The sequence below is a fragment of the Erigeron canadensis genome, chromosome 4, assembly GCF_010389155.1.
Source record: "Erigeron canadensis isolate Cc75 chromosome 4, C_canadensis_v1, whole genome shotgun sequence".
Classification (NCBI taxonomy): domain Eukaryota; kingdom Viridiplantae; phylum Streptophyta; class Magnoliopsida; order Asterales; family Asteraceae; genus Erigeron; species Erigeron canadensis.
Window position 1 is genome coordinate 23,429,153 of NC_057764.1, and position 14,649 is coordinate 23,443,801.

The 14,649-nt window shown below is 31.9% G+C and overlaps 1 protein-coding gene and 1 pseudogene across 3 annotated transcripts; both read left to right on the forward strand.

Moving 5' to 3' along the window:
• The first annotated feature begins 1,548 nt into the window (after positions 1-1,548).
• On the forward strand, positions 1,549-5,041 carry LOC122594994. Of its 3 annotated transcripts, none has more exons than XM_043767273.1 (4): positions 2,175-2,620; positions 3,647-3,759; positions 4,288-4,337; positions 4,620-5,041. In XM_043767273.1, exons 1-4 carry the CDS (start codon positions 2,598-2,600, stop codon positions 4,794-4,796), a joined length of 363 nt encoding a protein of 120 aa, XP_043623208.1. In that variant the 5' UTR covers positions 2,175-2,597; the 3' UTR covers positions 4,797-5,041. The 3 variants fall into 3 exon arrangements, with proteins under 3 accessions (XP_043623207.1, XP_043623208.1, XP_043623209.1); XM_043767274.1 differs by having other exon boundaries at positions 2,175-2,639; positions 4,620-5,039; XM_043767272.1 differs by lacking the exons at positions 3,647-3,759; positions 4,288-4,337; positions 4,620-5,041 and adding an exon at positions 1,549-1,965 and having other exon boundaries at positions 2,526-2,832.
• An 8-nt stretch (positions 5,042-5,049) lies between these two features.
• On the forward strand, positions 5,050-8,840 carry LOC122594993 (annotated as a pseudogene).
• The last annotated feature ends 5,809 nt before the right edge of the window (positions 8,841-14,649 follow it).

Consider the following 14,649-nt stretch of genomic DNA (forward strand, 5'->3'; position numbering starts at 1 on the left):
AAGAGTATCCATTACAACAGAACCTTTTTCTTTTTCTTCCAATTATTTTCACTTTTTCTTTTACACTAATTTATTTTTATTTTTTTGTGTGGCTAAAAAAATATAATAAGTAGTAAAGAATAGAAATATAGATTTGTTTAAAAAGGAGCGCGGCAACAAAAAATTGTTTTTCCTTTCATTTTAGACAATTTACAGAAATGGTCCTTTGGTTTACATCAAAATTTCATCTATAGTGCTTAACCTTTTAAAACTACATTGAACAACCCTACTTTGGAAACTAGTTGCACACATAGTCCCTCCTTTAAACGTCCGTCTAAAAAGAAAGATAAAACTATACATTTCCAAAACTATACATAACCAAACCCGGTATCTAAAAATCCAAAATCCAATCTCATTTTATCAGGATATTAAAATATCATGGATTCGAATTCAGATTCGGATAGTAACTTTTAAATTTTTTGGATATTTCAAATATCCGAAAATATCTAGAAAGTCCAATTCTATATGTCTACTAAAAGTATTTTAAGAACTTCATATTATAAAATGTTATTTCTAAGATCATAACTCACAAATTTGATAACTTATACAAATATATCTAATTTTATATAAATATAAAACTATAAATCTTAAGATCTTGAGGTAAAAAATAATTAATCATAATAATAATAATAATAATAATAATAATAATAATAATAATAATGTAAGAAGTTTAATAATGATAACAAAATAATGTTCATTAAATGAATGTTATATAACATGATAATAATAATAAATAATAATAATAATAATAACTAGAGGTGTGGGAGCTCAGATAGTATCGCGGCGCTCCACTAATTTCTTGTAAATTCTATAAAAATTTAATAAAAGTGTTATTTTATAATAATAATAATAATAATAATAATAATAATAATAGATGTATTTTTTAGAATATAAAATTTTAAATTTCTGACTATACTTGAAAACTTGATAAGCTAGACGTATAAAATTTTAAGTTCCAAATTTCAATATTTAAATAGATATTAATTGACATTTATTAAATTTAATTTTCAACTAATATGATTAAGATAAGATTAGTTGAAATATATTTAATTGTAAATTATATGAGAATTACTAGAAAATAAGTAATCAAAAATTTTAGTTAGCAAAAAAATAATAATGACATTTTAAATAATATCGGATTAGATATTTAAATAACGTATTTGGATACAAATAATTTTGAACACCCCTATATTTGTGTAGGTGGAAGGACATTAATACCCCTCAAGTGCATCTCACATGGGAAATTTAACGACACAAATTAATGATTTTGTTAGTGAGGGACCGCCGTTGCAACTGAAACATATCTTCAGGGACCACGGTTGCTAAAAAATCAAGAGAGGGACTGTCGTTGCAAAAAGTGACAAACCACGGGGACCATTCTTGTATTTAACTCTAATTGCTTAGAATGAACGCGTTGCTTAAGAATAAACGCGGGATTTGTTTGTTGCTTACAATTTACACCCAAAATCTGGGCGCTAACGCTAAATAAAAACCCGATTGAGCAGTTGTTGCTTAGAATCTCTAAACGACAAAACCCTAAATCTAATCTTCTTATTATTGTTACCTCAACGAAGAAAAAAAACCCCCTAAAACTATCTTTCTGTAGTATTATCATCATCATCATCATCATCAATAAAAAAAAATCAATTATTATTATACATACGTAATATATATAGATGGAGATCATCTTGAGAAAATTACACCCGCGGCGATTAAATGAGGTATATGTTGCAGCAGGGGCACCCTCTGATCATCTTGATGATGATCAGAGTTGTCTTCCTCCTGCTCTTTCACTTTCACCGTTAAGGATACATACTGATGATGATGATGAGGAGGAGCAGCAGCAGCCCACAACTCTCAGGACGAAAACAAGAAGAAGACGACGTCGGATAACATATCAGCCGCGGCCGCCCACTTACGATAAGCGTGAGTGGAAAAAATTGATCCAAACCCTCATGAGTTTCCGTTAATTCAGGGAAGTTTAAACTTTTTTTTTTTTTTTAAGCTATAAGTTTAGATGTCTTCCCATTAAAGTTTGAACCTTTGTATTAAAAAATACTTTTTTTTTTCTCTCAAAAAGTTGGCCTTCTAATTTGTTGTGTATATATATATATATACAAATTACTTTAGTTATTTTAGTTCCTTGTTGTTATTAATTTGTTGTGAGTGTGAGATGTGTGGAATTGCTTTTTTAAGCTTTCTCCATTACATTTGGGAAGTTATTAATTTGTTATTTCAAAGTAATCTGCAAATTTTGGGTGTGATTTTAAGTGATATTAGCTTATGGAAATGGATCGAGTCTGGGTCGGCGGGCAACTTGGGTAAAAAGTAGAAACGGCTAAGGACTATAATTTTCTGTTTGTTTTGCTTTGGTTGAAACTGAAAGTAGATAATGAAACTATGGTTGAAGGTATGATTTGCATAAAACTGCTGGTTGTTCTTGTATTCAGGTTGAAATATATTATGTTTCTCTCTGGATTTTTTAGGTACGTTTTACAGCAAAGGGACAGAGGTTTCCGAGGTTTATATGGATAGTGTGGTTAAAATTTTCGCCGTGGATGAAAATTTTGAGAGGCCGAAGGTTGGTCTAATGACTAATGGTAATGCCTGGTTTTGGAATCGGAGGAAGTGTGATTCAGTGTCGGGTTTACCTGATTGGAAAGTTTAGATCTTTTCATGACTTATGTCTTCCCTGTGTTGTTAATTTAGTTAAAGTTTAGATATCAAAGTTTAGTTAATTTAGGAAGTATAGATATTAAACTTTAGATATTAAAGTTTAGATCTTTTCATGACTTATGTCTTCCTTGTGTTGTTAATTTAGTTAAAGTTTAGGTATTAAAGTTTAGATATCAAAGTTTAGTTAATTTAGGAAGTATAGATATTAAACTTTAGATATTAAAGTTTAGATCTTTTCATGATTTATGTCTTCCTTGTGTTGTTAATTTAGTTAATATAGTTCCTTGTTGTTAAGCATCCCTGTGTTGCATTTTTTCGGTGTTTTAGTATGCAATTACTTGATAAATATTTGTAATGCAATTGCTTTTTTGTTGTTTTTTTTATATGGATACTGTTTCAATGATCATCTTTAGGCACATTATATGTTTTCCTTAGATTATATACCACAAAGCCAATGTGGAGTTAGCCCACTTGGTAGAGGCTCTTGCCTTGTCAGTAGAAGTCCAGGGTGCAGTCCTGGCATAGATGTACTTAGAAATTATTTGGGTTAGTTTAGGAGTAGGGAGTAGAAATGGTGTAACGTTTAGCCATTAAAAAAAAAAATTAGATACGCAAAAGTTGGATATGGAGTTATGGACTATAAATTTCAGGCTACAGTGGAATAAAATTTGAAACACTAGTCAATAGTCATTTTATTAAGCACTGTTAGTGTATGGAGAATACTACTCATTTTTGTAGATTGAACTGGTAGACGAGAATCTGAGACAAAATTTGTTTGCTGGGGCACTGAACATGTTTGATCGCAGTCTCGGGCAAAAGTTTTTAGGCCATGTGTGGTGGTTGCACTTCTTAAATACCCTCTAAGACGCCAGTGATACTTAGTATGTGAATAGAAAATCAGTTGGTAAACCGATTTTTTCTTTTGTTATAGCACGGCTGAGAAAAATGATGTACCATGGTGTCTTATGACAAAGGAAATTTTGGAATCAGATGTTTACAAGGAAATGGGGAGCACTTTGAATCTGTCTATAGTATACCCTGACTGTAAGTTTCTTTTTTCGTTATCTGAGTTTCGTTCTATTCATGTATTGTTTTCATTTTATTGTACATTATGCTTTATGAAAATTTCATGGTATATTAGTGATACCAATTTTTGATTTTTGGAAGAACTATGATACATTTGAGGTTGTTATTTACTGAAATTTTACAGAAGAGTATGGTATATCAGTGAGTCCTCACCATTATTTTAGTACCTTGTACATAATTAATATGTTGCCTATGATTACAAAAAGAATGATATTACAAGTTCAATCTAGATCTTTGGAGGTTGTAGGCATTAAACTTGTATAAATTTCAACCCATTTGACCTATTTGACCTCTTCACCTTGAGACCTGTTTTGTTTGACTTGATTTCGATAAAATAAAACCATGATAAAGTAATCAACACATTCAGAAGTAACTGTGTCAATAGCCATCCTGAACCTGTGGGAGGATTGAATTGTTTTAATGACTCTATGTTATTCATATGTCAACCACGACATTATATATATAACGGTTGCTCTTTTCAAACAGATTATCTCAATCCTCTCCATGCATATGATGAAGGCAATCTGTCTTGGCTGGTAAACATTCTTTTGTAAATCTGCAACTTTTACAACATAAGAAAGTCTTCTCAACGTTGAAATAAGATTTTAGCATTCTTACTATTGGCCCTGTTTATAACAAGTACTTTTGCAAATGTACAAATACTCTGTGGAATACTCATGTAACCAAGAGTTTTCAGGGTTTAATTCTATTTTTGAGATATCAAAGAGTTATTACAAGATTGTTTGTGGAAAAGGAAAGAGAAATCTATCTATAACTATCTACATCGACTAACTAGACCCTTATTTTTTGCAATTTAGGCTGCTGCAGAAGCAGAGGCTGCGACTTTAACAATTGCAAAACGGGCACTACCTGATGCGTCTTCAATCAATGAGGCAATGGAAATTATTCGTGGAAATTGGCTCAATGCTATGGAGCAACATCATCAGCAGTATTCTGGAAACTTAAGCCACCTCCATTTGTTTTTAGATTTGTGAAAGAGAAGACTTGTTCATATCAAGATGTAGAATCAGTTAATAAATGTGGCCGTTATATTTTGCAACTAATTCAGGGAAGTCTTTTAAACTTTTTTTATTTTAGATATTAAAGTTTAGATCTTTTCATGACTCAAGTCTTCCCATTAAAGTTTGAAACTTAATATTAAAAAATACTATTTTTTCTCTCAAAAAGTTAGCCTTCTAATTTGTTGTATAAAATAATAATAAATATTGTAATGCAATTGTTGTGAGTGTGAGATGTGTGGAATTGCTTTTTTAAGCTTTCTCCATTACATGTGGGAAGTTATTAATTTGTTATTTCAAAGTAATCTGCAAATTTTGGGTGTGTTTTTAAGTGATATTAGCTTATGGAAATGGATCGAGTCTGCAAATACGGGTCGGCGGGCAACTTGGCTAAAAAGTAGAAATGGCCAGCACACGCTAAGGACTATAATTTTCTGTTTGGTTTGCTTTGGTTGAAACTGAAAGTAGCTAATGAAAGTACGGTTGAAGGTATGATTTGCATAAAACTGCTGGTTCTTGTATTCAGGTTGAAAAGTATTATGTTTACTGGGCGAATCCAGTTACCAGTCTCTGGATTTATTAGGTACGTTTTACAGCGTCTGATATCTTTATTCTTACTTGCAGTTGGATCATGTATCTAACTTAAAGTCAGCTTACATCCGTCTCCAGTCCGCACATACTCCTTACGACCCTGACAAGATCCAAGCTGCCGATAAGCTTGTCATTTCTGAGCTTAAGAATCTCTCTGAACTCAAACATTTTTACAGAGAGAATAATCCAAGACCCACTTACATATCTCCTCAAGATTCTCGTTTGGCTGCTGAAATTCAAGAGCAACAGAGTCTTTTGAAGACGTATGAAGTCATGGTAAAGAAATTTTAGTCAGAAGTCCACAATAAAGATTCTGAAATAGTTCAGTTACAGCAGCATATTCAAGAGGCAACTCTAAAACGTGCTTAACTCGAAAAGAATTTAAAACTGCGGGGTCTATCGTCATCTTCTAAAGCGTCTGAGGGATCCGTTGATGAAAATGAAGCATGTTCTACAGATTTGACCCCTGAGCTCTGCAAGTCAGCCGTCGAGGTTGCTTCTAAAGTCATTCATGATTTTTCCTAACCATTAATAAACATGATGAAGGCTGCTGGTTGGGACCTTGATGCAGCTGCTAACTCGATCGAACCGGATATTGTTTATGCAAAACGGGCTCACAAGAATTATGCATTCGAATACCATATCTGCCAAAAAATGTTTAGTGGGTTTCAACAAGAATACTTTGGTCTGAAATCAGAAGATGATGCCAAAACAAGTAAAGAAAGCTTTTTTCAGCAGCATCTTTCTCTACGGGAAATGGATCCACTTGATTCTGTTGGGCAAAACCCCGATTCAGATTTTGGAAATTTTGCAGGAGCAAGTACATACTTGTGGTCCATCCAAAAATGGAAGCTTCGTTTTTTGGTAATCTGGATCACAGAAACTACATAATGGGAGGTGGCCATCCAAGGACACCATATTATTAAGCTTTTCTGAAGTTAGCAAAAGCAATCTGGCTTTTGCACCGTTTGGCTCATGCTTTTGAACCCGTAATCAAGGTTTTTCAAGTGTGCAAGGGTAGGCAATTTAAAGGAATATGAAATGCTAAAAGCAGTAAATGAAAAGTTTCATATAAATGTTTGTTTTATCTTTTAAAGTTTTAAAAGTAAATCGTCTTTCCAAAAATGACCAGCTTTACATTCTGAACATGGGACTGTTAACAATCAGAATGTGCTTATCGTGTATCTCTTTTTGTGTTATCTTATTTTCTTATTTTAATATGTATTTGGTGTTTATATTCTTTTTTACAGGTCCCTTTTTTCACATAAATGGATGATGAGCTGTTAGATCTAGGTTCTATAAATTTGTACTTATATGATGATTGAGTATGTTTTCTAAACTTTGTTCTTGAATTAGTCACAACTTATGGGATGATCAGTCTTGAGAGTGTGCTCGCCAATGAGCCTTTTACAGTGAAAAGAGGGAAGAGTAATTGGGTGGGTCAAACCACAGGTATGATTCTGTCCGTGCGTTTGGTTGGCATGTAATGGACTGGAATTGCAATTGGAATGAAGATAATTAGTTATTACTATAAGTACATAACAGTTCCACTCAAAACTCATTGTATATATTATGGCATGCAGGCGGTCAAATACACTGTTTTAAACATGCGACCAGTGGCAAAACGACTACTAACAACGATGCAAGAGAGGAATAATTCTAGATTTTGTGTTGTGCATAGGAGATGACGGTTCACACACACACACACACACACATATATATAAGTGTCAGTTTTAGATGTAAACTCTGATTTTAGAGAAATTAGGTCGGCTATACTTGGGTTAAGGGGCAGAGGAGTTGGTTGCTTCATTGTGGTTTGTGTAAAGTTTTAATCTATGTGTTATGTCATTTGGTTACTCTGATTTCTTTTTAAGTATTGTAACTATGTCTCTTGGCAGGAAGAGCTTTCGATGTTGAAAGAAGAAGCCGAGCATTTGCAATAAAAGGTATTGTGTTTTGGAGGTCAACTCAAGTTCTATCATACATATTGAGATAAAGGTTATTTTCAGTCATATTGATCATTTATATTTATGTACACAACCAGGTGGCAAACAAAAGTGGTCGAGTGGGTTGGGTAATTGATCAAAAAATGAGTTTTAAGTATGTGTCAGAAACAGGAGGGTTGAGTTGACTGTATTCGATGATTTTTACAACAACACATGAGGTTGTAAGGGTTGTTACATATTTCTAACTATACATGTCACATGTGCTTCAACAAAATATATGGTTATAAAAATGTAATCTTTTGTGATAGTTCTGTTGTTATATAAGAATTTTGTAGAAAGGTTTTAATAAAATTCTTTGTAGGAAAACTTTTCTATAGAAAACTTTTAGGTCATAACAGAAATTTATATAAAAATAATCAATACATCATATATGCTTACAAGGTTGTAATGACGTGTTAAGTATCTCTGTGCAGCTTGTCTATGCCCATAATTTATTTGACTTGGTTCTTGGGTTTTTTTTGAAAGAGCAGTGATGGATGATAGACGTGTTTCTGCAAGTGTTTATATAAACCAGGACATTGGTTGAAAGGTAAAACAAATGATGACTTTGAAGATTTGTATCTAATTGTTGGAGGTGATTTTATCCCATTTACTTGTGTATGTATTGATTTGGATTGTATTTATTAAAGGAATTATATAAATAAAAGGAAAAACGTTTGAATCAAGACACAAAGTTGATCGTGTCCGACAACAAAGGTACGAGTCATTAACTGAGCAAGTATTTCAAGGTTGGTGTTCTTTTCTACATAATTAGAGATGGCAAGTGGGTAGGTCATGGAGTGGGTTCCAACAGGTCATTTTTGAGATAGGTTGCTTTAGGTCGGATTTGGGCTGGGGCTGAGTCTGGGTCAGAAACATTATTTGACCCCAAGATTGGTCAAAGTTTACTTCAAAGATTTCACTATTTTGATGGGTTAATAAACATTTTTTATCACTATTTTGATTGGTCAAATTATTACTTCAAAGTCTTCATATATAACCTAAAGGTATGAACTCGACAAGAAGGCATATGAGAGGCTTTAGATAACCCGCTTATATGTGTTATCATACTTGCTCACAAGTCATAACACTTAACAATGGTAACATAGAGCATAAACTTTTCATACCGTGTATGTCACAGAGGTGTTTCATTAAAAGTATAAAAGAGCAGGTAACACACCCAACTTTGGAGGCTAAGCAGTGAACTAACTTAACTTACTGTTAGTTCTATGCTGTTATATTATCATATGTAATTCACTGTTATACTCCGGATTATCCTTCTTATAAACTGTGTCTGGGTTCTGCTACAAAGAGAATTAACATGTCTTTGAGGGCATTAGTATTATTTGTATTTAAAACTTAACTCCCAAATGGGCCCTTAAAGGAGCATATAGTTGTAACATTAAATTAAATTACATATGGAATGAAATGGATACCTATTTTGGATGATTAGCTCAGTCACGAGCTTGGTAGTTCTATGCTATAGCTCTATTTTGAATCTTTAGTTTATTTCAAAGGTGATTCTTTTGACTCTATAAGGTACAAGATGCATACATATTGCTTTTTTCTTCGTTTTTACTTTCTCAAAGTTAGAAGGTTGTGATTAATAAACGTTGGTCATTGGGATTTTCCGCCGACCATCTTGATAGCTTGTTGCTTGGTCTGAAGCTTAATGTAATATTATCTTAGGAGGTTAATTGAGGTGACATATGCTAAGGTCTCAATTGGCTGCGTGACTTGAACCTTTGGTTTGTTAAAGTAAAACTAAGAGTGTATTATTGAGTTTTTTTTAAAAGAAAAGAAAGGAGAAGATTGGATAGAGGAAGAAAGGATAGAAGATTAGATTTATAAAAGACATTCTTGAGTTTGAAAGGAAAGTGAAAGAAAAATAATCGGAACAATCGCCGGAAACCTGCAACCACCGCCGGAAACTTGCAACTACCGCTGGAAACCTCAACCACCGCCGGAAACCACCCTTTTCACCTGCAACCACCCCTTCCACGCAACCACCAACGGAAACCTGCAACCACCACCTGCAACAACCACCGGAAACCTGCAACCACCCTCTGCAACGCAACCACCACTGGAAACCTGCAACCACCACCTGCAACCACCACTTCCACGAGTTTCTTTCCAAATCAGGCCAAAATGGCCAGAAAACTTTTGGGGAAAAAACCCTTGATTTTTCCTTCCTTCACTTTCTTTTCTTTTGGAAAAAAAACTCAAGAATGTAAAAAGGTGATTTTTCTTTGAAAAAAAAAACTCAAGAATGCAGCCTAAGTGAATGAATCTAAAATTTACCGTGTAAATTCTCATAAATCATTTATTAAAAATCTACTTTTAGTTATTTATTTAATTAATGATTGATTATAATGTATTATCATTTCGTATATTAGATCCATAATTTTATGCACATTATATGTTTTAGATATTGGAGCTTAGGAGCGAACGCTTAGCTGCGATGTTTTGATACGAGGGTTTAGATGCGGGGCTTAAATAGGGCTGTAAATGAACCGAACAGTTCATGAACATTTCATGAACCGTTCGACGGGAAGTTCGTTCGTGTTCGTTCGTTTAGTTAAACGAACGAACATGAACACAAAAATTCATTCGTTTAGTTAAACGAACGAATATGAACACAACCTCCGTTCGTTCATTTGTGTTCGTGAACGTTCGATAATATGTTCGTGAACATCCGTTCGTTTATGTTCGTGAACATTTCATTTTGCTATATATATTAATATTAATATTAATATTAACATTAATATCTAATTATTTATATAATTAAAGAAAAATTAAATATAACTCTAATAATGGGTTCAAAGTTGTAGCTTTTAACTTTGTTTTTTTTGGAAATGAGAGGATATAAATCTTTTTTTTAAAAGATAAATGAAGTAGCTTCATATCATAAGTAGGAAAGTTTCGTAAATCTTTTAGCCGATCAAATATTTTGTAACCTTGAATATGAAGTCTAATATTTCTAACTATATGTTTGTAAATATTACTAGTTATATGTTTGTTCATTCGTGTTCGTTTATGTTCGTGAACATTCGTTCATGAACACTAATGAACGAACATGAACAAACCATTATGTTCGTTTATTTGTTCGTGAACACAACATTATGTTCGTTTATCCGTTCGTGAACTGTTCGTTAAGTGAAACGAACGAATATGAACAAGCTCTCGTTTGTGTTCGTTCGGTTCGTTTACAACCCTAGGCTTAGATGGGCGGTTCAGATTCAAGGGCTTAGATGTGGGTGTTGTCTGATATACTTTGTAATTTGATGTGAATTAATAAAATAAGTTGACCTATTTTGCCAATGTAAGATAAAACTCATCTTGAATTGATTTCTTTTAAGTGTTAGGATCAAAGTCGTGACCTCTATTTTAATTATTTAAACTAGATTTTAGGTCTGTGTCTAATACACGGGGCTTACAACGTTATTAATATTGGATGTTAATTTATTATAGTTTAAACTTTAATATAGTAAAAGTAACTTCCAATGCCGTCTTTTACGGGTTGGGTCCCAATATCATCTTCGACGGTGTATGGGGAGGTTGAGATGTAGACAACCTTACCCCTACCAAAAGTAAAGAGATTGCTTTCATGTTCTACCATAAGTAGAAAAGGACCTCCAGCCTTGCTGGGCATGAGGACCGAACCCTTGACCTCTGTCTCCAGAGACAAGATCTCCAACCACGAATCCAACCAAGTTGAATCTTAAATTTTAATATAGTATTTTGAGTATTAAAAAATTGATAATATTTTTTAAAAATATGTTCATCAAAGTTGTTTACTTTGAATATTACAAAATATAATTTGTCTATCAAAGTTGTAAATTATGACATATTTAGCGATATATGAACATTAAAAATATCATAATAAGTCACTATCATCTCTCTATATAACTAAGAGAGGATATGAAAATGCTTATGTGGCAACTTTTTTTGAATGACATGTAGGATTTTTACTTATTTGTCAAATTGTTATAATTTTTGTTTATTTTTAGTTTATTTTGAAATTTAAGTTTAATGTATTTTAATATTAATAATTGAGTTTTCATTTTTATAAAACAGTAATATTTTTTATTCCCTAAAATTTAGTTGAGTTCTTAATTATTCTTCGTGATCTAAGTCGTAACTTTTTTGGTTTCCTGTCATTTGATATGATTTAATACTATAAGTAATTAATAAATTACTCTATTATATCATCCTATTTATTTTTGTATTCACTTTACAAAGCTAACTTTCATTAAATTATCCCAAGTGAGATTGGGTAATTATCAACTATAGTTATCTAATTAATAGTAATAATCTTTTGCATGATTGTTGTTTTTTTATACATTTGTTTAATAATATTACCCATATTACTCGAATATTTGAAGATAATGTTGTCATGGTCCTGTAATTTTCTTGGTTTTAATTTGTGAAGTTTCACTTATAATTATACATTAGTTATTATTTTATTGGATAAATATTAGCTATTATTATATTGGATATATATTAGTTATTATCATTTATTTATTTATCATATTAAAATTATTGGGTCTAAAGTGTAAATTTTTGATGAAAAACAAAAAAATGTAAATTAAAGTCAAAATTGAAAACAAAAGTCAACTTTAAAATTCGAAAATTGTGATTGGTCGATAAGTTATTAGAGCAACTGTGTTTTAGTATAATAAAAGATTGTAGAACGATGCAAAGCTTGATTTGTATATATAAACGTATGATTGTTTCTTTTACTCCAATTAATGGCCATGAACTCTAAAACCAAAATGATAAATGTTTTAATATTTTAAGTTGTTTTGATTTTGCTAAAACAATAAATGTTTTTACTCAAACGTTAACTATTTTTACCTTCTCAAAAATACTAGAACAACTAAAAGTGTCAAACTTTAGATTAAAAAGTACTAATTTTTGTCTCAAAAAGTTAATTGGCCTTCTAATCTAGTTATTTTCACTGGTTGCCATGACCGACTCAACTTATGCAAAATCAGCTGTTCAAACTTTCATAGCTATCTTACACCAATCTTGTATGCCTTAGAAATATGTCCAGGGTTCATAACTTTAAATCAATGTTATGGCATTTATGACATATATACATTAATACATGTAGATAACAAAGACCAATTTGTATAGGTTCAGATTAAATCAGATCTAGACCATGATTTACCTCAACATCATCTTAGCAAATTACAACCGTTATTGGTAAAACCACATGCAAATGAGTTACAACAAACACATGAAATCCGTGAAAGCCAGATGCAAAGAATAAGGTAGAACCATAACTACTATCCAAAACGGGGCTGGTTCTAACAACCCAGATTTCTATAACACTTGAAATCGAATCCTTTCTATCTATAGATACTAGCTTTATGCAGATAGTTTCCAGTAGATAGTTGCAGCATATCATGGCGACTTGGCCCGAACACAAAACTTACTTATGCTGAAACATCGCGAATGGTTGAGCTGACCTACAAACACTTAAGCTTTTTGTTATTGACTTTTGTAGACAAGTAACATGTTAACGTCCTTGATGAAATCTATCCAATTACAACTACTAATATCTAATACATATTAGAACCAAGTCACCAACTTACTTAGATGAGTTGTTGGTCATTGATGTGTTTTAGGGTAGGCCATAAAAGGGTTATACTTGAAACCCAAAGTCTTGAGTTCAAGTCTTGACAAGGAGATTTTTTTACTTCAAAGGGTTAAATAACTGTGGACCAGGTTAAGAAATATATAGAACTTTTGACATTCGCGAGTAAAAGTTCTACTAATTAATGTATGTCAGTAAAGTGTCTCCTGAGATTTTATAATTCAATTTCATTTTAATTAGTCAAGTCTTTAGAGTTTACAAATTTGTCCATTATCAGAGGTATATATAACCCAAGTGGAACTGATTAGCCATTACATGGGTCGAAATTACAACTTATGTGCATGATGTCGTGGGTGAACTTGTATTTCAGCAAGCATACAAAAATTGTTAACATATTCAAAAAGTGTAAGAATTGTAACTGAAAGCGGCCAACATAGTGGCCTCTGAAAATCATGAACTATTTTATTAGCGAAACTATCTGTTTTTATAATTATTATTATTATTATGATAGAATTACACTAACATTTGAACAAGTGGTTCTAGATACACTTTCAAAAATTGAAGTCAAAATACTAGCTAGGCATTATTATTATTATTATTATTATTATTATTATTATTATTATTATTATTATTATTATTATTATTATTATTATTATTATTATTATTGAAACTTTAAAAAAAAAATTTACAAGAAATTATCAAATGAGAATCTGATAACATCTTTAAAAAATTCAAAAATATTATCGATCGAAGAGATAGAATAACTTAAAACAACACCCCCTCGATCAGTTGATGTGATTGTTGTACCGAACATTTGCCAATAATAAACATAGTGAAATTTCTTTGAACTTTTCTTGTCATGGACCATTGGCAGTCCCACTCCTGGGTGTTAGAAAATAACCAAACCCAAATAACCCGATCCAACCCGAATGGGTTTGGGTGAAATGGGTTGGGTTATTCGATTTACGGGTCGTCATTTGGGTTAACCCGAATAACCCAAAGCTTAATCGGTTTGGGTTACGGATAAAAATTCAATAATTTGGGTCAACCCAAATAACCCGAATAAGATGTTTGTTTCTTTTATATATACTAATATATAACACATCAAATTTGTTTAAAGTATATATTCTTGAATATTAACGATAAAACAACTATCTTTTCATTCAAGAATTCAAAAAACGCAAAATTATATGTGTTTCAACCGTTTTGGATATAAAAGTTTGTTAATCTAAATAAATATCAATATTATTTAAGTTTTTGAAATTGAATTTACATTGTTGCAATGTTGCATAACTAACAAATCTTTTTAAGTTACACGTAAATTCATCAATCACGTTTATATGGGTCACCCAAAACCCGACCCAAAAAAACCCGAACCTGAACAACCCAAACCCATATAACCAAAAGCTTATTTGGTTTGGGTTACGGGTTGATTTATAATTTTTCAAAACCCGAATAACCCGACCCAAATAACCCGAAACCCAAATAACCCGACCCATCAACACCCAGGCTGGATAATCTACCAAATTCTACTTAAGTATTATAAAAGGACTATCATTATTGATTATTTTATTTATTTGATAGCGACGAGGTAATAGTAATTGGTAAAAAAATTTTGACTACTATCTACCAATACACATGTCTACACGTA

Coding starts and splice junctions, on each gene's coding strand:
- LOC122594994 (XM_043767272.1), top strand. CDS start 1,716: ATGGAGATCATCTTGAGAAAATTACACCCGCGGCGATTAAATGAGGTA. Junction 1,966..2,525: donor GCCGCCCACTTACGATAAGC/GTGAGTGGAAAA, acceptor TGGATTTTTTAG/GTACGTTTTACAGCAAAGGG.